The 21,077-nt window shown below is 53.4% G+C and overlaps 1 protein-coding gene across 2 annotated transcripts; it reads left to right on the top strand.

Annotated features, from left to right (window-relative positions):
• Window positions 1-152: 152 nt before the first annotated feature.
• On the top strand, window positions 153-20,965 carry DMAC2 (distal membrane arm assembly component 2). Of its 2 annotated transcripts, none has more exons than XM_084612159.1 (6): window positions 153-220; window positions 4,981-5,162; window positions 6,671-6,751; window positions 6,903-7,042; window positions 18,606-18,768; window positions 20,536-20,965. In XM_084612159.1, the coding sequence occupies exons 1-6, from the start codon at window positions 203-205 to the stop codon at window positions 20,732-20,734; spliced, it is 783 nt and encodes a 260-aa protein (XP_084468285.1). In that variant the 5' UTR covers window positions 153-202; the 3' UTR covers window positions 20,735-20,965. The 2 variants fall into 2 exon arrangements, with proteins under 2 accessions (XP_084468285.1, XP_084468284.1); XM_084612158.1 differs by lacking the exon at window positions 153-220 and adding an exon at window positions 3,952-4,140.
• Window positions 20,966-21,077: the final 112 nt, after the last annotated feature.

The following is a 21,077-nucleotide window of genomic DNA, read 5'->3' as shown; positions in this document are numbered from 1 at the left end:
AGCGCTGCAAATAGCGCTCAGGATCCCCCCCTCCCCCCGGCCAGGGCTGGAACCCAGGAGTCCTGGCCCCCGGACCCCCAGGTCACTGAGGGGGCGGGGCTAAACGGGAGGGCGGGGCTGTTCCGGCGGGGCGGGGCGGGGCGGAGCGGGAAGGGTCCGGGCGCTCCGCGGGCGGGGCCGGGAGTCACGTGGCCGATCCAAGATGGCGGCGCCCAGGGCGGTAGGTCGGGCGGGGGGGGCACATGTCCGCGCGCCTCGGCCCCGCCCGCGCCAGAGCGTCCCGGGGGGGGGGCAGGTTCCCGCCCGCTCCCCTAACGCCCCCCCCCGGTCCTCTGCCCCCCGGGGCCCCTGTAACGCCCCCTCCCAGCGCCCGGGTCCCGCCCCCCCCGCCCCCATAACCCCCCCCCCGGGGTCCCTAGCGCCCTGGTCCCGGCCCCCTCCGCCCCCATAACCCCCCCCCGGGGTCCCTAGCGCCCTGGTCCCGGCCCCCACCATAACCCCCCCCCGCCGCCGGGGTCCCCAGCGCCCGGGTCCCGGCCCCCTCCGCCCCCATAACCCCCCCCCCGCTGGAGTCCCCAGCGCCCGGGTCCCGGCCCCCACCATAACCCCCCCCCGCCGCCGGGGTCCCCAGCGCCCGGGTCCCGGCCCCCACCATAACCCCCCCCCGCCGCCGGGGTCCCCAGCGCCCGGGTCCCGGCCCCCACCATAACCCCCCCCCGCCGCCGGGGTCCCCAGCGCCCGGGTCCTGGCCCCCTCCGCCCCCATAACCCCCCCCCGCTGGAGTCCCCAGCGCCCGGGTCCCGGCCCCCACCATAACCCCCCCCCGCCGCCGGGGTCCCTAGCACCCTGCTCCCGGCCTCCCCCGCCCCCATAACCCCCCCCCCCGCCGCCGGGGTCCCCAGCGCCCTGGTCCCGGCCCCCCCCCATAACCCCCCCCCCGCTCTGGGGTCCCTAGCACCCTGCTCCCGGCCCCCTCCGCCCCCATAACCCCCCCCCCGGGGTCCCTAGCACCCTGGTCCCGGCCTCCTCCGCCCCATAACCCCCCCTGGGGTCCCCAGCGCCCTGGTCCCGGTCCCCTCCGCCCCCATAACCCCCCCCCCGCCGGGGTCCCCAGCGCCTGGGTCCCGGCCCCCGCCGGGGTCCCCAGCGCCCGGGTCCCGGCCCCCCCCCATAACCCCCTGCCTCCGGGGTCCCCAGCGCCCTGGTCCCGGCCCCCCCCCCCATAACCCCCTGCCTCCGGGGTCCCTAGCGCTCTGGTCCCGGCCTCCCCCCATGGTGGGCCCCCCTGGGGTCCCCAGCCCTTGGGCCGGCTCCTCGGAGCGAACCGCTCCGTCTGAGCGGGTCCCCGGTCCGAGTGCGCTGCAAACCCTGTGCCAGCCGGGCCGGCTCGTCGTCCGGGACCCTCTGGCTCTGCTGGGCCCTGGAAACGTCCTGGGGCTGTTTCCGCGTTGCCCGGGGGCGCGTGCTGCCGGGGGCCCAACCCTGCCTCGCTCATCGGTGGGCGACTGGCTGCGGTAGGGGGCCGCTCGGGCGCGAGGCTGCTCAAAACCATCCCCAGAGCCAGAGGGTGACCCCAGCGCTGGGGTCCGGTGAGCAGCACGAGGTCGTGAAAAGGACCCATGGTAGCATAGCGTAGAGAAGGCCCCAGAAGCTGGATCTGGGACGGGCCCGTGGTCCCTGCGACCTCAAATACCAGACCCGATGTCCAGGTGGCAGCTTCCGGGTCCACAGGCCTCACTGTCGGAGCCGGGCCTTGGGAAGCAGATCCCAGCGTTGGCAGCCAGCGACCTTCTCCACGCCCGCCTGGCATCAGTGTCATGTCGGTTGCTAGTCCGTGTCCCTGCAAGAGCCATTGTTGTTGGCTGGTCATGTTGCCCTGTTGTGTGGACTGTACCTGGAGGGCCCCCGGCAAGCCCAACCTTTGTTTAAAATTGCCTCCTTTGGAATCGCTTATAAAAATGGCTTTTCAGGAGCTCTTCCCCCCGCCCCCCCCCAAATTTTTTTGGGGCCAAATATCACCATGACAGTTTCCCTTTGAAACAGCGGCTGTTTTCCAGTCCAGAGGGGGCTGCATTTTGTTGGTGAGTGACGTGCGTCCACGGAGGCTGAGAAACGTTCTGGCGTCCTTTGCTGAGAAGGGTAGGCTCAGGGAGAAGGGTTTTAACGAATTGGATTTGAAATGTGAAATCCCTCCGGGGGAAGAGGGAGCTGAGAGCGCCAGCCAGTAGATGTCACTAGATCTCTTTGGGACAAGCTCAGGAGTGTCCCGGATCGGGACCTGGTGTTTTTCATCGCTGGGTCAAAGAGTTGAATTCAGCCCTGGTCGGTAGTGACCTAAAGCACTGATTTGATGGTCTCGGTGTTAAATTAGTTGTATGTGAAGACTTAATGCATGGGTGAGCTGTGTCTCCTTGCACTGATGGTAGCAAACAAGCCTTGATTGTGCTGTGAAGGACGCGTCAGCCTTGACAAACCTCCTCATGACTTCAGGACCAAGCCCCTGTTCTTGTGACATTAACTTCCTCAGGTGAAGAAGTGGATTCTTGGCCAAAGTCTTTGCAGCCTGCTTAATTTTTGCAGTTACTTATAAAACCTTAACCCGCCAGGTGAAAAAGGCAAAGAATAAAGGAAAGGAGTTCTGTATTTGAGAACCACGTGGGATTCTCAGCAGTGCTAACCTCAAGCATTTAAAAAAAATCACAAGGCAAGCCCCCCAAAGGTTGGGAGATTGGCTTAAGAAACATGGGGTGTGGGGGTGGGTGTGCAAGGCTGGTGGCGGGGCAAAGGTGGAGCGTGTGGGGCCAGCCGCTCCCGCTTCTGGTCTGTCACCGCAGCCCCCGCTGCGTGCCGGCTCTTGGCCTGCAGGGCCCCCTGGCCCGTTTCCGGCCGGCACGCTACGCGCTATGAACTGCAGTGGCTGGTGTGTCATCTCTGCTGCCCACCCATCGACCCTCCCCCTCTTGCTGTCCTCTCCCTCCTTCGCCCCCCGCCCAGCCCCGCTGCTCGTCCATCTCACTCACCCAGCGCTGTGGGGAGAACTAGCCCCTGGTCCGAGCGCTCAGCTCACCAACAGCCTGGCTGTCAGGCTCCTTCCTTCCCCACTGCCTCTGGCTGGGCCGGTGCCCCGGGAAAGCCAAGACCCTCCGGCCTGGGGCGCTGGCCAGGAGGAGCCGAGCCCGGCATGTACCAGAGCCATGCACAGTGCTGGCACAGGGAAGCCTCCCTGCCCCTCAGCTGAGCTCTGGAGTTGGAGGGGGGAAGCAATTTCCAGCCTGTTCATGCCCCCCCATGCAGGCTCCACAGCTTCTCCCAAGGCAGGGGCTTAGCCCCTTCTTCACCCGCCCCCTCCCGCTGTGGGCCCTGTCCCAGGGAGCGCAGGGCTGCTCTGTTCCCTCGGCCCCCTCCCCTGCTGAGCCACCTCTCTGGCCCCCCTGCAGTCGGGTTCCCTGGCCCCAGGTGCACAATGCAGCCTTAGGGCTTAACCCCTTCCTGCCCACGCTGTCGCCAGGGGGCAGGAGGCGGCTGGGTTATGTCAGTGGCCGGCAGTTGTCTGGAGGTGTCAGCTGCCTTTCTGACACTGCGGGCAGGAAGGGACAAGCTGCTTCCAGTGGGGGGAGGGGGAGAAGAGATGGGTTCTGCAAAGACAGGGGCCAGGTGATGTGTGTGTGACACCCCTCCCCATGTGAACCCTAAAGCCTTAAGGTATATAAAGACTCCAGCTACGCAGTATTTCCTTTTAACAGGGGTTCAGTCAACTTGGTGGTAGTTTGAACGTTTGTCCTGCGTAGTTCTGATTGCCACTGACCTCGCTTGAATACGAGTGATTTTACCACGTGTCCCGTGTTCAGCACAGGGAAATATGGTCACCCCGCCCGTCAGACCCAATTTCCCAGCTGCCTGGGTGTATTTAAGCTCTTGGCTTTCCTTTTTTCCCCTCCTCGCTAATCACGTTGCAAAACCAACCCCATGAGACCTTCCATTTGTGGTTCCAGCACAGGAGAGTCGCTCTGCTGGAGTGTGGTTAGGTGTTTCTCGGCAAGGGCCGGAACAAAGATCTCTTCGTGGTCACTTGCTTCCTCAACTCAGGCCAGCTGCTCAGATCTGTGGCCGCCCGAAGAATCTCCAGCGGGAGAGTTTAAGGTGCTTTTGCTATAGCTAGCACTGCTGTAATTGCTTCTCTCCTGTAGACAGATGCTTCAAGCTTAAGAAAACCTGTAAATGTAGCTTCTGGTTCTGCAGCTAATGAGTGAAGCTGTGAGGTGGATACAGCTTTCTTGTAGAGACAGCCTGGGGAAGGGATTTGCTCCAGATTTGGCAGCAGTTGGCAATCCGCCTGGGGATAGGACTGAGCTTTCTTGACCCTCAGACTCTTTATACACAAGGGAAACTGAGGCACAGAGAGGGCAAAGTGGGAGAACTGGGAAAGCAACCCAGGAGTCCTCAATCCTAGTCCCCCCTGGCTCTAACCTCTAGACAAACTCCTCTCCCAGAGCAGGGGTTAGAACCCAGGAGTCCTGGCTCCCACTCCCCAGGTAAAAAGCATTGTAAATGAGAAGCAGGTATAAAGCGGCTCCCCTGGACTGGGGAATCCAGCTGCTTCTGCCGGTGTGATACTGTGAGCAGCAATCCGAGGTGTGAAATCCAGTGTCCTGCCAGTGATCATACCGGATGTAGCCAGCAGACGGAGTCTCTTGTGTGGCTAGAGCGAAATCACCCTGGGAGAGGCTCCTGTGTGGCCTCCACCTGTCAGCGCGCGTGAGGCTCTGACCCCTTGGCTCCCCTTGGGAGCAGAGAGGCTACATTTAACCTCTAACCAGCAGAGCCCTCTCGGAGGCGGGGGTTGGGGAGGAATTGGGTTGCTTCCATTAGCAGAGGGTTCTCTCCGTCTTACGGCATTTGCATTGACAGCCCCCAACCCCCGGGCCTTAGAAATCTGATGGACTCTCTGGGAGTTCACCTGGTTAACCGTGTGTCTTGCAGCTCCAGGAATGCAGGGCTTTCCCCCACCTTCTGGGTGCCCGTCGTCCGTACAGCAGTGCCACCTGCCCAGACCCTCCAAAGGGTGGCATCCTTCGGTACCTCTGTAACCGGTTCTATGACATCGAATACCTCGTCGGCTGGAGCGCGAAGCTTCGCTACAGAAACCTGCGGAGGAAGAACGTGTACGTACAGCCCGCGTCTCCGGTGTTCCCCAGCTGAGAAAGAGGGGGCGGGGGGGCTGGAGAGGGATGGCTGGAACTTGACTTCCTGGAAAAGAGAAACCTCTGAGACTTTCCCTTCTGAGCAGCTGATGACTGTAAATGTGGTGGTTATGGAACTGCCGGGTACCTGCAGGGAGACCTGCACAACCAACCGCTCATGGGAAATCTAAAGCGGAGCTAGGCGGGAATTTTTAAATTTTTTGGGGGGTGAAAAATGCTGATTTTTCAAAACCGAAGCTGTGGACGGGAAAGGATCAGTTTTGATGAATTTCCCAGCAGGACAAAAACGCTGGAAAACCCTTTTGAAATGGCAAGTTTCATTTTTTTTCTTTTGTAAGCAACGTTTTGGTCTAGAAACGTAACTTAATTGCTACTAAAAGAAAAGTTAAAAGGGTCAAAATTGAAGCAAATGTCTCCGAAGTAAGAGAACGTTTCCACCGAGTCAAAGTGCATTTTCCTGTTCAGTTTGCCTGCTCGCGAAAGTACAGGCGATTTTGCCCTTTTGTCGCGATTCTGTATGAGAAAATTTTTCCAGATCTTGAACTTCTCACCGGACCTGAAAACCGTTCCTGCCCGGCTCTACTGTAAAGAAGAGCACTTAGCCCTTCTGTGGCACCTCTCCTCAGGAGAGCTCCAACCTCAAAGGCACAGCTGTCACGACCGGGTTGTGGGCAATCAGACCTAGTAGTCGGAGCCAGCATCTGCAGTCACGAGTCAGGAACCAGGGTCAGAGGCAGGAGACAAACTGGAGGTTGGGAACTACAAGTCAGGCGCCAGGCGCTGAGCTGGGTCGGGACGCCAGGCAGGGGGAGGGTTGGAGTCTGGCTGCTTCCGTGAACCTTGTGGGCCTGGGTTCAAGACCCATGACGCAGGGGACTTGCATCGGAGCTGCAGAGCCTTTAAAATCTGGCTTCGCCTGCGCCCAAGGACTAGAAGCTGTTACCAGCTGATGGCGTGGTCAGTGGGTTTTCTGGGTCTCCGTCCGGTTCCTAGCAGCTCACAAGAGTCATTAAGTCTCAAGGTTGCTCTGGTCCTGGCATAGCGTGTGGGAGAGAAGCTGCCCTGGGTGTGGGACTTTGTTCTCCAGTGGTTTTTAATTTCAGGATGGTTATTTGAGTCCAAACCGTATTGTTTGTTGTTACGGTAACACTGGGAGCCCAGTCGCGGATCAGGGCCCCACTGTGCCAGGCGCTGCACAAAAACAGAGCAAAAAAGTGTCCATGCTCCTCTTATCCAATTTACACGCTCTAGCCCCGCACGGATGGAAACAAACAGACTCCGGGTGTATATTTCTGGGCAAAATTTCTAGTAGATCGTAACCTCTTTGGAGCAGGGTCTGTGTGTGTACAGCTCTGAGCACACCAGGGGCCTGCTCCAGGTCTGAGGTTAAATAATAATAATTAATAGTCCTTGACATGCACCGTTTTCATGTTGAAAAATGTTATGATCCTCCCCCCTCCTTTTGCCAGGTACTATGGTTACACCAAGGAGATCTACGGAGACAATGTCGCGGCAGCCTACTTTGTCCTGTCCAACAGGGGAAGAGTGAGGTATTGACGCTCTTGGCCAAGCCCTGGGGACGTGGGTCTGGCCGGGGAATCCCCTCGGCAACGTCCCAGTTCCCCGTGTGGGGTCTCCGTGGGTGACTCGCCCTGACTCACCCCGGCTCAGTTCTCCTAACGCTGGCGTTTCTCCTTCCAGGTTTCAAGGCGAGGAGACCTGGTTCTCTGTGGACTGGCGAGGGAAGTGCAGCTCCGATTTCCTACAGCTCCGAGACGTGCCTGTGGTGGCCATCGACCTCTCTGGCTCCGTGTTGAACTACAACGGGCTGGATAACCTAGGTGAGAAATGGATGGATTTCTGCGGAGGACATTTGTCTGCGGGATCTTTGGCGCAGCTGGGGGCACTATGAAGCACAGAAACATTTGGGCTAACGAGTGGCTTTTCTTATGGAGGAGGCAGTGCAGCCTAGTGGATAGAGCCCCGGACTGGGACTCAGGAGAGTTCCCAGCTCTGCTGCTGTGCAGGCCCCACCTCTGTGCCTCCATTTCCCCATCTGTAAAATGGGAATCGTGATCCCAACCTCCTCTGTAAGGAGCTTTGAGATCGAAGGATGAAGCTAGGGGTGATAAATTTTGCTGATTTCCCTCATTCCTGAGCTCTTGAACATCCCCAGGAGTCCTCCAAGGAGTGAACGCTTCTCAGGCCACATACGCTTAACCTGTGGAACTCACTGCTGCAGGATATCATTGGAAGAACTAGATTAGTACATTTGAGAAAAGATAAGACATTTACTGTAACAGCAGTGGCCATGCTTTTCTCCTACGAGAAACCCAGGGCGCTATCATTATTAATTTGACAGTAGTGCCTGGGCACCCTTGCCGTGGCCCAGGGCCCCATGGTGCTAGGCGCTGTACAAATACAAAGATGGTCTCTGCCCCATAGAGCATACGGTCTAATTTGTAGAGTGCTTCGGGAGACGTGAATTGATAGGTGGAGGCAGAGATTGTCCCTTCTTGTCTTTACGGCTGGTGCTGTAAGGGGCACACAGCGCTGCTCAGACGGCTGCCGTGTGTCAGGGAAGCGATGGTACAAATACAAAGCAAGACAGGCCCGTTTCATACTAACTAATCCCAGGGGGCTGTGCTGACGCTGGGTGATTCGGGGATGTACCAATCTACTTATCTGCTGACGTGATGCCCAGCGTGACGCCGAGGCCACAAGGGCTAACGCAATCCTGGGCTGCATAAACTGGGGAATCTCCCGTCGGAGCAGAGAGGGTATTTCCCCTCTGTGTCTGGCCCTGGCGCGACCGCGGCTGGGACCTGGCGTCCAGTTCTGGTGCCCACCAGTCAGGAAGGAGGTAGATCGATGGGAGAGGGGTCAGCGAAGAGGCCAGGGATGGATTTTTCACAGGGAGGGTAATTTAATAAAGCAGTTTCCCAAGGAGGGGAGGGTGTGGATTCTGTAGCCCTGGTCATTTTGAAATCAAGGGGGTGTGTTTGTCTAACAGCTCTGCCATTCTCTGGCTTGTGGCACACAGACAGTCAGACCAGCTGATCACGCGCTCTCGTACAATCTATTCGTCCATTTCAGCACGGCAATTTTTGAGCTGTTGAAATACACTTTGGCCTTTACCTTCCTGCTTCCTGTGCCTTTTAATATGTGATATCCTGCCCTGGCTGGGAGCCAGTCAGAGGCAGTAATGTAGCAGGCTCCTCTCCAGGCTCACAATGGAGAGATCGTGTTCTTAATGGACAAGATGAAGCCTAGGAAGGTGGAGGCCGAGGATCTGGGTAAAATCTCCTGCTGAGGGTTTATTAGGCTGAGAAATCGTCTCCCACGGGAAGTGGCTGTGACCTTCCAGCCGGAGTCGCTGGCTAAAATCCTGGAGAGCAAAGATGGGGGAGATGGGGAGAAAAACCCTTTTCTTGTCTCTAATTTATGTAAAGCCACTCCTGCGTCTGGCTTGGAAATCTCCTGCTCTTACTGTTATACCAATAAAATAAAAACCAGCAGGATCTTATTAAAGAGGGAAAGGCAAAATACCACATTTATTGTGAATACAGAAAGAATCCTAGTAAGCAGTTAGTTATAGCTATAACATTCCATTCAATCTCATATTTATTCACACATTCATTCATACAAACACACACAGAGGTTCTGCAAGGTTGTTATCATAGTTACTAGCCTTAGAGTTGCTCATGCCAAGCTGTTGGCCAGGTGGCCTGGACATGAGGAGGGAGCAGGGCCTTGTCAGATGCTCATCTGATGCTCCTGGAAGTTGGTTTGCAGAATCAGACCCCAAAGTTCTCACTTTCTAGAGTCCATTTTTATAGGAATTTCTTCCTATGCCAGTCTATGGGAATTGCTTCATCATGCTGTTGCTGAATCAATCAGCAGATGGCACATTCCTGACGGCTCCGTGCTGCCAGATGGTATCTTGTTCTTTGGTTCTTCCATTCTTGAGGCTGTTGGGTGGATTCCAGTCTGCCCTCCGGGGGTCCTCTGCTTATTTCCACTTGACGCCTTCTTCAGCCAATGGACACTGGATTCTTAGGCTGGCACCTCCCTGATCATTCAGTTATTATCCACACCAAGAATCCATCCACATACATCCTCTATCTCTATTTTAATCACAGTTGTTAATACAACAAAATGAATACAACAAAAGGGCGGGGAGTTTCTGGGTGCTGTTTCTGTTGTTACAGAGTATTGCTTTGAGAACAGACTCTGTCTTGGAATGTACTAACGCAATTAACAGCTTGCAAGTTTCACACCTAGAGGGAGAGAAACAGCACCAAAAACCAAGAGACCGCTTAATTAGTAATACCCTGGACTTTAAACTCTGGGGAATCAAACTCATTTGTGATTTTAATACAGAACTTCTTTAATATGATCCAACGTAATCCCCCTTTTGACACTAAGATTTATAATAGTCAGTGTCACTTTCTATGTAGCCTATTCAAGAGAATGTACTGTGAGGCAATTTGAGTTCATCCAATGAAGTGAGCTGTAGCTCACGAAAGCTCATGCTCAAATAAATTGGTTAGTCTCTAAGGTGCCACAAGTCCTCCTTTTCTCTTTATTTAGACAATTTGCTGACCAGGTCCTTTATCTGCAGCTCCTTTGTGCTGCTCCTTCTTTCCTTCCTTTATCATTTAGGTCATTTGCATTTTCACAGCCGCTTCCTGCTTTTGGATTTAAAGCCCTCAGCAGCTCAGAGACTGGTTTCAGAGTAACAGCCGTGTTAGTCTGTCTTTGCAAAAAAGAAAAGGAGGACTTGTGGCACCTTAGAGACTAACCAATTTATTTGAGCATGAGCTTTCGTGAGCTACAGCTCACTTCATCGGATGCATACCGTGGAAACTGCAGAAGACATTATATACACACACAGAGACCATGAAACAATACCCCCTCCCACCCCACTGTCCTGCTGGTAATAGCTTATCTAAAGTGATCATCAAGTTGGGCCATTTCCAGCACAAATCCAGGTTTTCTCACCCTCCGCCCCCCCGCCCCCACACACACAAACTCACTCTCCTGCTGGTAATAGCCCATCCAAAGTGACCAGATTTCAGAGTGATCTCAGAGACTGGATCTTAAAAGGGACACAATCAACTTTCACCAGAGTTTTGATCCCTTTTAACTTCTCCTTCCAAAACACACAGCAATCTGAAAAAGAAATCCCAACCTATGGTGGCTCCCTTTGGAGCCCTAATAGCATTTTAATTAAGTAGTGTGGTATGTTTGCATTTCTTTTGCCCCTTCTACAATATTCCCTGTGCATGTTCTGGGGCAAATGCACATTCCTTCTGTAGTTTAACTTCTAGAACATGATCCAGATCCATTTTTACATAAGGTGTCACTATTTCTTTTTCTTTTTTTTTGCTTACAGAGTTTTCATGTACCTTTATCAAAGTGAAAAGGAGTACTTGTGGCACCTTAGAGACTAACCAATTTATTAGAGCATAAGCTTTCGTGAGCTACAGCTCACTTCATCGGATGCATACCGTGGAAACTGCAGCAGGCTTTATATATACACAGAGAATATGAAACAATACCTCCTCCCACCCCACTGTCCTGCTGGTAATAGCTTATCTAAAGTGATCATCAGGTGGGCCATTTCCAGCACAAATCCAGGTTTTCTCACCCTCCACCCCCCCACACAAATTCACTCTCCTGCTGGTGATAGCCCATCCAAAGTGACAACTCTTTACACAATGTGCATGACAATCAAGTTGGGCTATTTCCTGCACAAATCCAGGTTTTCTCACATCCCCCCCACCCCCATACACACACAAACTCACTCTCCTGCTGGTAATAGCTCATCCAAACTGACCACTCTTCAAGTTAAAATCCAAGTTAAACCAGAACATCTGGGGGGGGGGGGGGGGTAGGAAAAAACAAGAGGAAACAGGCTACCTTGCATAATGACTTAGCCACTCCAAGTCTCTATTTAAGCCTAAATTAATAGTATCCAATTTGCAAATGAATTCCAATTCAGCAGTTTCTCGCTGGAGTCTGGATTTGAAGTTTTTTTGTTGTAAGATAGCGACCTTCATGTCTGTGATTGCGTGACCAGAGAGATTGAAGTGTTCTCCGACTGGTTTATGAATGTTATAATTCTTGACATCTGATTTGTGTCCATTTATTCTTTTACGTAGAGACTGTCCAGTTTGACCAATGTACATGGCAGAGGGGCATTGCTGGCACATGATGGCATAGATCACATTGGTGGATGTGCAGGTGAACGAGCCTCTGATAGTGTGGTTGATGTTATTAGGCCCTGTGATGGTGTCCCCTGAATAGATATGTGGGCACAATTGGCAACGGGCTTTGTTGCAAGGGTAAGTTCCTGGGTTAGTGGTTCTGTTGTGTGGTATGTGGTTGTTGGTGAGTATTTGCTTCAGGTTGCGGGGCTGTCTGTAGGCAAGGACTGGCCTGTCTCCCAAGATTTGTGAGAGTGTTGGGTCATCCTTTAGGATAGGTTGTAGATCCTTAATAATGCGTTGGAGGGGTTTTAGTTGGGGGCTGAAGGTGACGGCTAGTGGCATTCTGTTATTTTCTTTGTTAGGCCTGTCCTGTAGTAGGTAACTTCTGGGAACTCTTCTGGCTCTATCAATCTGTTTCTTTACTTCTGCAGGTGGGTATTGTAGTTGTAAGAAAGCTTGACAGAGATCTTGTAGGTGTTTGTCTCTGTCTGAGGGGTTGGAGCAAATGCGGTTGTATCGCAGAGCTTGGTTGTAGACGATGGATCGTGTGGTGTGGTCAGGGTGAAAGCTGGAGGCATGCAGGTAGGAATAGCGGTCAGTAGGTTTCCGGTATAGGGTGGTGTTTATGTGACCATTGTTTATTAGCACTGTAGTGTCCAGGAAGTGGATCTCTTGTGTGGACTGGACCAGGCTGAGGTTGGTGGTGGGATGGAAATTGTTGAAATCATGGTGGAATTCCTCAAGGGCTTCTTTTCCATGGGTCCAGATGATGAAGATGTCATCAATATAGCGCAAGTAGAGTAGGGGCTTTAGGGGACGAGAGCTGAGGAAGCGTTGTTCTAAATCAGCCATAAAAATAAAAATATTGGCATACTGTGGGGCCATGCGGGTACCCATAGCAGTGCCGCTGATCTGAAGGTATACATTGTCCCCAAATGTAAAATAGTTATGGGTAAGGACAAAGTCACAAAGTTCAGCCACCAGGTTAGCCGTGACATTATCGGGGATAGTGTTCTTGACGGCTTGTAGTCCATCTTTGTGTGGAATGTTGGTGTAGAGGGCTTCTACATCCATAGTGGCCAGGATGGTGTTATCAGGAAGATCACCGATGGATTGAAGTTTCCTCAGGAAGTCAGTGGTGTCTCGAAGGTAGCTGGGAGTGCTGGTAGCGTAGGGCCTGAGGAGTTTGTGTGTGTATGGGGGTGGGGGGGATGTGAGAGAACCTGGATTTGTGCAGGAAATAGCCCAACTTGATTGTCATGCACATTGTGTAAAGAGTTGTCACTTTGGATGGGCTATCGCCAGCAGGAGAGTGAATTTGTGTGGGGGGGTGGAGGGTGAGAAAACCTGGATTTGTGCTGGAAATGGCCCACCTGATGATCACTTTAGATAAGCTATTACCAGCAGGACAGTGGGGTGGGAGGAGGTATTGTTTCATATTCTCTGTGTATATATAAAGCCTGCTGCAGTTTCCACGGTATGCATCCGATGAAGTGAGCTGTAGCTCACGAAAGCTTATGCTCTAATAAATTGGTTAGTCTCTAAGGTGCCACAAGTCCTCCTTTTCTTTTTGCGAATACAGACTAACACGGCTGTTACTCTGAAACCTGACTTTATCAAAGTGACAGTCTGATTACTCCGAGCCATTTTAAGGCTCAGTGTTTCTAATATTGCTTCTTTTTGTTTTGTGCACCTTACCCCTGCTGTTGCTTCAGAGGGGCACTGTCTTTTTTTATTTCTTATTATTTATTTATTTATTTACTACAGCTCTCATCTGCTATTTTGTTACAAAACCAAATGAAAACCAACCAACCAACCAAACAAACAAAAAGAAAACAGAATTTTTTTTTTCTGATTTTGACTGCCCTGCTGCAGCCACAACTTAATAACATTTTAAATTTTGTAAAGCAGTGAGTTACCTTTTAAGGGTTAAATGCCAAATCCCAAAGCCAAACAACACTAATTACCTGTGTCTAGCAAAAAGGTCTGTCAGTTTTGCAACTTTGAATTAAAGAGTCAAATGAATTTTTAGTGGCATTATTTAAAACAAAAACAAAACCAATTGGTCCTTAGAACTTTACATATTTACACACACACAGATAGATATGTACACATTTTCTTTTCCTTAACATCCCTTCCACGCTGCTCTTTTTTTTTTTTTTTTTTACGTCTTACATTCCCTTTATACATTTGAGGCAGTTAAGTTCCAATACAACCCCCTTATGTTCTTTTAGCAAATTTGACTAAATTGTCCAGTCAAATGATTTTTAATCAGGTAGTTTATTTTTGCCTGGCTAATTTACATACATTCCTTTGGAAAAGGGCCCATTTTCCCTTCAGAATGGCTGCAAAGAAAACAAGAATGCTCTTTCTCTAACACTTTTCCTTTTTAACATTTTCACAAAGTTTAGCTGCTTAATTCCCTCCAGCCTCTGCAAAGTTAACTTTTTTACTCTCTTTTCTCTTTGTCATTATGCCTGGGGGTGCCGTACATAGGACCTTCTCCCCCTTCACCTGCCTCCCTCCAGCCTCTGCAGAGTGAACTTTTTCACTCTTTTTTTGCATTCCTGGAGTGCCTCTTTCACTATTTTCCGCTGGCTTTGAGTATTTGTAGCCAGCACCTTCCAATTGTCTGCTCCCTTTTCCGTTTGTGCCTTTTCCTCTTTACATGAGGACAAGCGGAGAGAAGAAACCTTACAGGCCTCCCACAACAGCCAAATTGCTGCTGCATCTCTGTTGGCAGCACGAGAAGGTTTGTATATGAGGATACACGGAGCCAATCTATCCTCTAGGTCCGAAATAGTGCAGACATCAGCTAGGGCTTGTTTAGTCCAAGGACTGTGCCCAAATTTTTGAAGGATTTGTTTAAAAGGTGTAATTTCTTTAACAAAAGGTGAGGTTGGAGTTCCTTCTGACTCCATTCCTCCCTCTGGTACTGGCTTACCCTGTTTTCTTTTAAACATCTTAACATGGATATTTCAATCTCTTTGTCACTGCTGGTATTACTTAGCAAGTGACACAGCCTAGATTCTGAAATCATAGTTTAATCTATGCGTTTTTCCCCGGCTACCTTCCCGGAGGCCAGCAGGTCCCCGGCTACCTTCCCGGAGGCCAGCAGGTCTGGTTAACTTAATAGACATGCCTAGCTCAATAGAGCTGGCGGTGTGCACACCAGTATTTACGATAACTGAGGTTTTTTACCAATATTCCCCCTTTCGCAATTCTCCAACAAAATGTTATACCAATAAAATAAAAACCAGCAGGATCTTATTAAAGAGGAAAAGGCAAAATACCACATTTATTGTGAATACAGAAAGAATCCTAGTAAGCAGTTAGTTATAGCTATAACATTCCATTCAATCTCATATTTATTCACACATTCATTCAGACAAACACACACACACAGGTTCTGCAAGGTTGTTATCATAGTTACCAGCCTTAGAGTTGCTCATGCCAAGCCACTGGCCAGGTGGCCTGGACATGAGGAGGGAGCAGGGCCTTGTCAGATGCTCATCTGATGCTCCTGGAAGTTGGTTTGCAGAATCAGACCCCAAAGTTCTCACTTTCTAGAGTCCATTTTTATAGGAATTTCTTCCTATGCCAGTCTATGGGAATTGCTTCATCATGCTGTTGCTGAATCAATCAGCAGATAGCACATTCCTGACGGCTCCAAGATGTTATCTTGTTCTTTGGTTCTCCCATTCTTGAGGCTGTTGGGTGGATTCCAGTCTGCCCTCCGGGGGGGGGGGTCCTCTGGTTATTTCCACTTGACGCCTTCTTCAGCCAATGGACACTGGATTCTTAGGCTGGCACCTCCCTGATCATTCAGTTATTATCCACACTAAGCATCCATCCACATACATCCTCTATCTCTATTTTAATCACAATTGTTAATACAACAAAATGAATACAACAAAAGGGCGGGGAGTTTCTGGGTGCTGTTTCTGTTGTTACAGAGTATTGCTTTGAGTCTCTCTCTCTGTGAATTGCTTTGAGAACAGACTCTGTCTTAGAATGTAATAACGCAATTAGCAGCTTGCAAGTTTCACACCTAGAGGGAGAGAAACAGCACCAAAAACCAAGAGACCGCTTAATTAGTAATACCCTGGAATTTAAACTATGGGGAATCAAACTCATTTGTGATTTTAATACAGAATTTCTTTAATATGATCCAATATTACAGCTTGTGTGCTGTTCATTGTAATAGCTCCCCAAAGACCTGTTTTGTGGGCCAGCAATCTCTGTCCTGACTCATTTGTCTTATAATCTGGGTCCCCTGGTGTTTGCCTCGTACCAGTCTTTTCCGTGAGTTGCTGGTGCCCTGAGCCCGTGGCTGGGTGCGCGTTGGTCCCGGCGTCTGCCTTGGTGGATCCAAACGCAGGGCTGGAGCCTTGGCATGCGGCTGGGTGGTCCGTTGCCCCATGCTTGGGCTAGCTTTAGTATCGATTGCAGGTGCTTTGGCCTCGCGGGCAGTTCCCGGTGGCTCTGCTGGAGGGTTGTGTACCTTGCTGTGAGATCCTTCGTAATGCCATCCTGGCTGCTTCTAATGCACGGCTGGAGGGATGGCGTGTCCATTTCCTGGCCGTCGGAAGCAGCTGCTATCTCAGGCAATGATTTGATGAACCTAATCCATATGTCTGCCTCAGTCTGAAATAATCAGATGTGTCCAAAGACCCACAGCTGCCATCTGTTGAGACCAGATCTCGGGTTACACAGAGATCTGTTGTCCAGTGTTTAGCTGTCACTTTGGGTCTAATCTTGTTGAGGACTCATTATTGCCAGCTCAGGATTTTAGTGCGAGTCTGGCCAGATTTGGTGGTGTCCTTAAAGCCCCAGCACCTGGAGTCCTGTGATTACATGAGCCCCTCAGGGTATGTCCACACTGCAAGGAGAACCCGTGGTGCTGAATCTCAGAGCCTGGGCCGACTGACTCGGGCTCTCGCTGCGGGGCTAAAAACAGCACAGCAAACCTAGAAAACATGCCGTAGATCTGGGCTCCCGGCAACATGTCGGGTATTAAGCCAGACTGCCCTCTTTTTGAGAGGTTTGCCACCTTGCCCACCCGGTATTGGGACAAAACCCAATGTGGTTTTGGCCAGCATTGGCCGGGGGACTTGGTGTTAAAAGCATCCAGAGGGCAGGGCGAGTGGCTGTTCTGGACGCAGGGCAGAATGGCTGCGGGCCATAACTAGGGCCTCTCCTGGTTGCAATGGTGCTAAGCTGCCTGGTAACCAGCAGTTTGTTGTGTAGAGTAAAGGTCAGTGGCTCTTTGTTTCCCCGTCTGGAGTTAGACGAGCTGGTTCCCCTTGTAACGGAAAGCACAGCATGCTGGGCCGAAGTCAGCCCTGCGGTGACTTGCCAAGGCTTGAACCGGGGAGCAGTGTGACCCTTTGTCTGCAGTTATTTTCCTCGTTTTCTCCACCGTTAGGCAAAGGGGAGGCAGGATGGGGAGAGTGCCCCTTCTCCTTAGGCCGACGCAGCCCCTAATTTCTGGGGGTCGGTTCCTGACCTGGCTGCGAGTCTTTGATTATCAGAGCCAGGTTTGGGTGGTCTCTGGTTGCGGGAGGTTTGGGTCTTTTCTGGGGTTGGATTTTCTCCGCCCCTTGGCTCGCTTCTCATTCTCGCACGCGGCCGCCCGGCCTGATTCCCAGTCGCCCCGCGCCATGTGTAGCCGCAGCAGAATGGCGCAGAGGGGCGGCCTGTCACCCCGCTTTGTCCTGATGGCAGGTGATGGGGAACTTAGGTACATCACTGGCACCGTCTCTGAGCGTCCCTCAGCTGAGCTCAGGAATAGGCCAGTCCTTGCAGCCGTTGGCTCGTCTCATAGTCTTTGCATCACCGTTGCTGCGCGGTTCCACGCATCTCACGTGACCAGACTCTGCGGAACTTGTGTTTTATTTTGTCATTTTGATGGAGAAGGTTGATCGTTATTTTTAAGCATTTTTAATTTTTTTAAATGGATGTAAATATTCACTGTTGTGGGAAACTCTGGGGAGGTCAGACGATGGTTACTGAATGGCAGGAGATGCTGAGATTCAAGTTAAAGCTTTATAACCATGAAGTCACAAATTGGCAGCATCACGTGTCAAAACAGACCAAGTAACTAGCCTTAAATCAAACGCTCGAGCAGCATTTTTCGTACTTAGTCTGGCTCTACATGTTGATCACCATTGCTGGAAATCAGCATTCACCGCCATGTACTAATCAAATCCGAGTTCCTCCGACACTAGATAGAACCCAGTCCCCTGGCTCACACCTCTCTGTGCCACTCCTAAAAACGAGGGTTTGGTATTTATTGCCCTGGAGCTTGTATTTCATCCGCCAGGTGAGGAGACCCTGCCTCTGACCGGAGTTGGGGGAGGAGAGAGAACGAGTCGGGGCTCTCGTCGTGGATGTTGAATCTCTGGCCGCGTTGTAGCTGGCAGAGATTATTTTTCAGGTTGCCAGTAGCAGGCAGACGGATCTTTGAGCCTGTATTGCTCGCGTGTGTCACGTCAAGTTACGATTCCCCACCTCCTCTGCCACCCTTGGCCAGCGTTTCTTCGCCTGGGTGCGTAGTAGGCGCATAGATACCAAGGCCAGAAGGGAGCATCCAGTCCAACCTTCTGCACATTGCAGGCCACAGACCTTCACCCACTCCTGCAACAGACCTGTAATCTCTGGCTGAGGAAGGGAAACCTGCCAGGGTCTCTGCCAAGCCAACCTGGTGGTGGTGGTGATTCCTTCCTGACCCCAAATCTGGTGATCAGTTAGACCTGGAGCATGTGGGTGAGACCCACCAGCCAGACACCTGGGGAAGAATTCCCTGTAGTAGCTCAGAGCCCTCCCTGTCTAGTGCCCCATCTCTGGCCGACGGAGATATTTGCAGCTAGGCACCATAGCACACGTTCAGGCGACAGATAAAAGGGCCGGGTTTCCAGAGGGGCTGAGCACCTGCCGTTGCCGGAGATGTCATGTGGGTGTGGAAACAGCCTGGCACCCTCCTGAAGATGGGTGCCGGGCAAGAGGTAGCTTGGTAAGTGCCACCTCCTATGGGAGGAGGCAAAATTCAAGTTCCAGGGGGTCACGTCGGAAGCTCTCCCTCTGGGCAGGTAACGAGATTGGGGCCAACGGAGCGGGGAGGGCTGGCTGGCTGCCACCAGGTTTGGGGCCCACAGCTCCACCCTCCTTTCCCTTTCCGCACCTGCAGTGAAGCTGACAGCACTGAGGTCCCTGGACCTGAGCCGCTGCCCCCATGTTGACGACTGGACCCTAAGCCGGCTGCATGTCTTCAAGGACAGCCTGGAGGAGCTCTCGCTGGCTGGGTGCCCCCAGGTCACGGAGCGGGGGCTGGCTTGCCTCCACCAACTCGAGTGAGTGGAAACGCTGGGAAGCGCGGCGCAGTGGTCAGAGCGCGGGGTGGGGAATCGGGACACCTGGGTTCGGAAGCTGGCTTTAGGACGGAGTGGAGGTTTAGGGTTTAGAGCAGAGGGCATTAGGAATCGGGTGGGGTCTATTTCCGTCTCCTGAAGGAGAGTGATGCCTAGTGGTTAGATTTTCTGACCTCTAGGAGGGGAGTGGGGTCTAGTGGGTAGTGCAGCAGGCTGAGACTCAGGACACCTGGGTTCTCTCCCCAGCTTTGGAAGGGAAGTGGGGCCTAGTGATTAAAGCGCGGGGAGGGAGGGTAGGGTGGCTGGGAGTCAGGACTCCTGGGTTCTCTCCCCAACTCTGGAAAGGGAGTGGAGGCTACTGGTTAGAGCGGGGGGGAGGGGCTTGGTCTCCCTCAGCTCTAGGAAGGGAGTAGGATCTAGTGGTTAGAGGAGCCAGGACTCCTGGGTTCTGTTCTGGGCTCCAGGTCTAATGGTTAGAGCAGGGGAGAGTCAGAACTCCTGGGCGCTATCGCTCTGTGCCTCAGTTTCTCCCTCTGTGAGTGAGGGCATGTTAACATCTGCCTCCGGGGGCAGCTGTGTGGCCTAGCTAATCAGCCATACAGGGCTTTGAGCTGCTCGGGTGAGCGTGCTCGGGAAGAGCCCAGGAGCGTGAGGGTTCGTCCTGCTCCACCCCTCAGGCAGCGCTGCTGCGCCAGCCAGGGGATCCGCCCTGAGACGCACTCCCGGAAAAGCCCCCGGCGGCTCTCGGCCACGAGCATCACCAGGAACGCTGCCACGCAGGCCCATGCGGGAGAGACGCGGCCTCCGCTGGGGCGGATGAGTCACCGCAGGGCGTGGTGCGGGCAGATCCTTTCCTTCCTCCTTGGCAGGGCGGCAGGGGCCTCCTCTCGGGCGGGTGCTGCGAAGGTGGGTGGCTGCTCCCCGGGTGCCCCTGGCTGGGGAGAACGGTGTGTTCTGCCCACGTGGGCGCTAACGCGAGGTGCTGTTCCAGCGAGGGCCAGGCCGCGTTAATGGGGCTCGGGGAAACCTGCTCGGTCTTCACCAATGGGTGTGAAAACACCGCGTGCCCCGGCTCCCCGCGGATTGTACCCAAGACACCCTGTGCACGGGGTTCGCTTCCACAGCACCTCTCCTGCTGGGAGCGGTGCTTGTGCGGACACCGACCTTCGCCCCAAGAGATCAAAGCACTTTCCAAACCCCCGTCGGTCTCCCCGTCCCCCCAGCGGAGAAATTGAGGCACGGGCAGGGAGTAGCAAGTTGCTTGAGTCTGTGCTACCTGGGAGTAGAACCCAAGTGTCTGGGCCACATTTCTCCCTGCTCTAACCACTAGACCCAGCTCCTTTCCCTGCGGCCAAAGGACCAGGGCCAGGCTTTTAAAGGTGCACTGGTGCCTGTCTCCCAGGGGAGCAGATTCCTGTTGCATTTCCAGTGGGAGTGAGGAGCCGAAAGACTTTAAAAATCCAGCCCTGGACTCTCTCTCTTCTATTGTGCTGAGCGTCCTTTGAGGGGAGGCCGTGGGTTTATGGGCCGGTTGGAAGAGGGCCAGCGGGGCTTGCTGAAGGGATAGGGGGCGTCAGGGGCTGGGTGGGGGAAGGATCTGCCTCTGGTCCCAGCTCCGGGGGGGGAACCTTTCTATATGAGTCACTTTCCAGTGGTCTGGGGGCCGTCGGTCCGTGGCAGCGTTACCCTAGCCACAAGGCAGCTAATTGCTCTGTGTTTTGTTATCCCTTTTCCCCATCACCTCCCCAGGCACCTGCGACGCCTCGACCTCTCGCACCTGCCCTCGGTGCCCACCCCGGGGCTGATCCGGATCTTGGTGGAGGAGATGCTGCCGCAGTGCGAGGTGGTGGGGCTTGCCCCGTATTCTGGCGCCCAGACGAGCAGGGACGGAAGGGAGGAGCCCGGTGTCCCCAGCGGAGCCAGGAAAGCTGGTGAAATCCCTGCCTGACACCTGGCTGCTCTGCCCCCAGCTTTTCCTGACACTGATGGAAGAGGGCGGGAAGCCGCGCTCCCTTCAGCACCCTCCGATCATGGACAGCGAAGGACCCCAGCGTCGCGGTACCTTTGCGGGTGTGCCTGGGCCATCCTGGGCTATCCATGCCCCCCAGCTTTGGTCTCACGGAGGACAGGGCTCGCAACCGGCTGAACCGTGCTGTGAGCATTAAAGGCCTCTCCCTGAGCCACTCTCGCATCCTTGTTTGCGGGAGAGGCCCGAGCGAAGGGAGAACTTGGGGATTCCCAAGAGACGGAGATGCAAGCGGCCGGGAGGCAAGGGGCCTTTCCAGCGCAGC

Source organism: Lepidochelys olivacea, assembly GCF_965140295.1.
Source record: "Lepidochelys olivacea isolate rLepOli2 genome assembly, chromosome: 23".
Classification (NCBI taxonomy): domain Eukaryota; kingdom Metazoa; phylum Chordata; order Testudines; family Cheloniidae; genus Lepidochelys; species Lepidochelys olivacea.
This window is presented reverse-complemented; position numbering and strand designations above follow the sequence as displayed.

Coding starts and splice junctions, on each gene's coding strand:
- DMAC2 (XM_084612158.1), top strand. CDS start 3,967: ATGAGACCTTCCATTTGTGGTTCCAGCACAGGAGAGTCGCTCTGCTGG. Junction 5,163..6,670: donor AACCTGCGGAGGAAGAACGT/GTACGTACAGCC, acceptor TCCTTTTGCCAG/GTACTATGGTTACACCAAGG. Junction 18,769..20,535: donor GCTTGCCTCCACCAACTCGA/GTGAGTGGAAAC, acceptor TCACCTCCCCAG/GCACCTGCGACGCCTCGACC.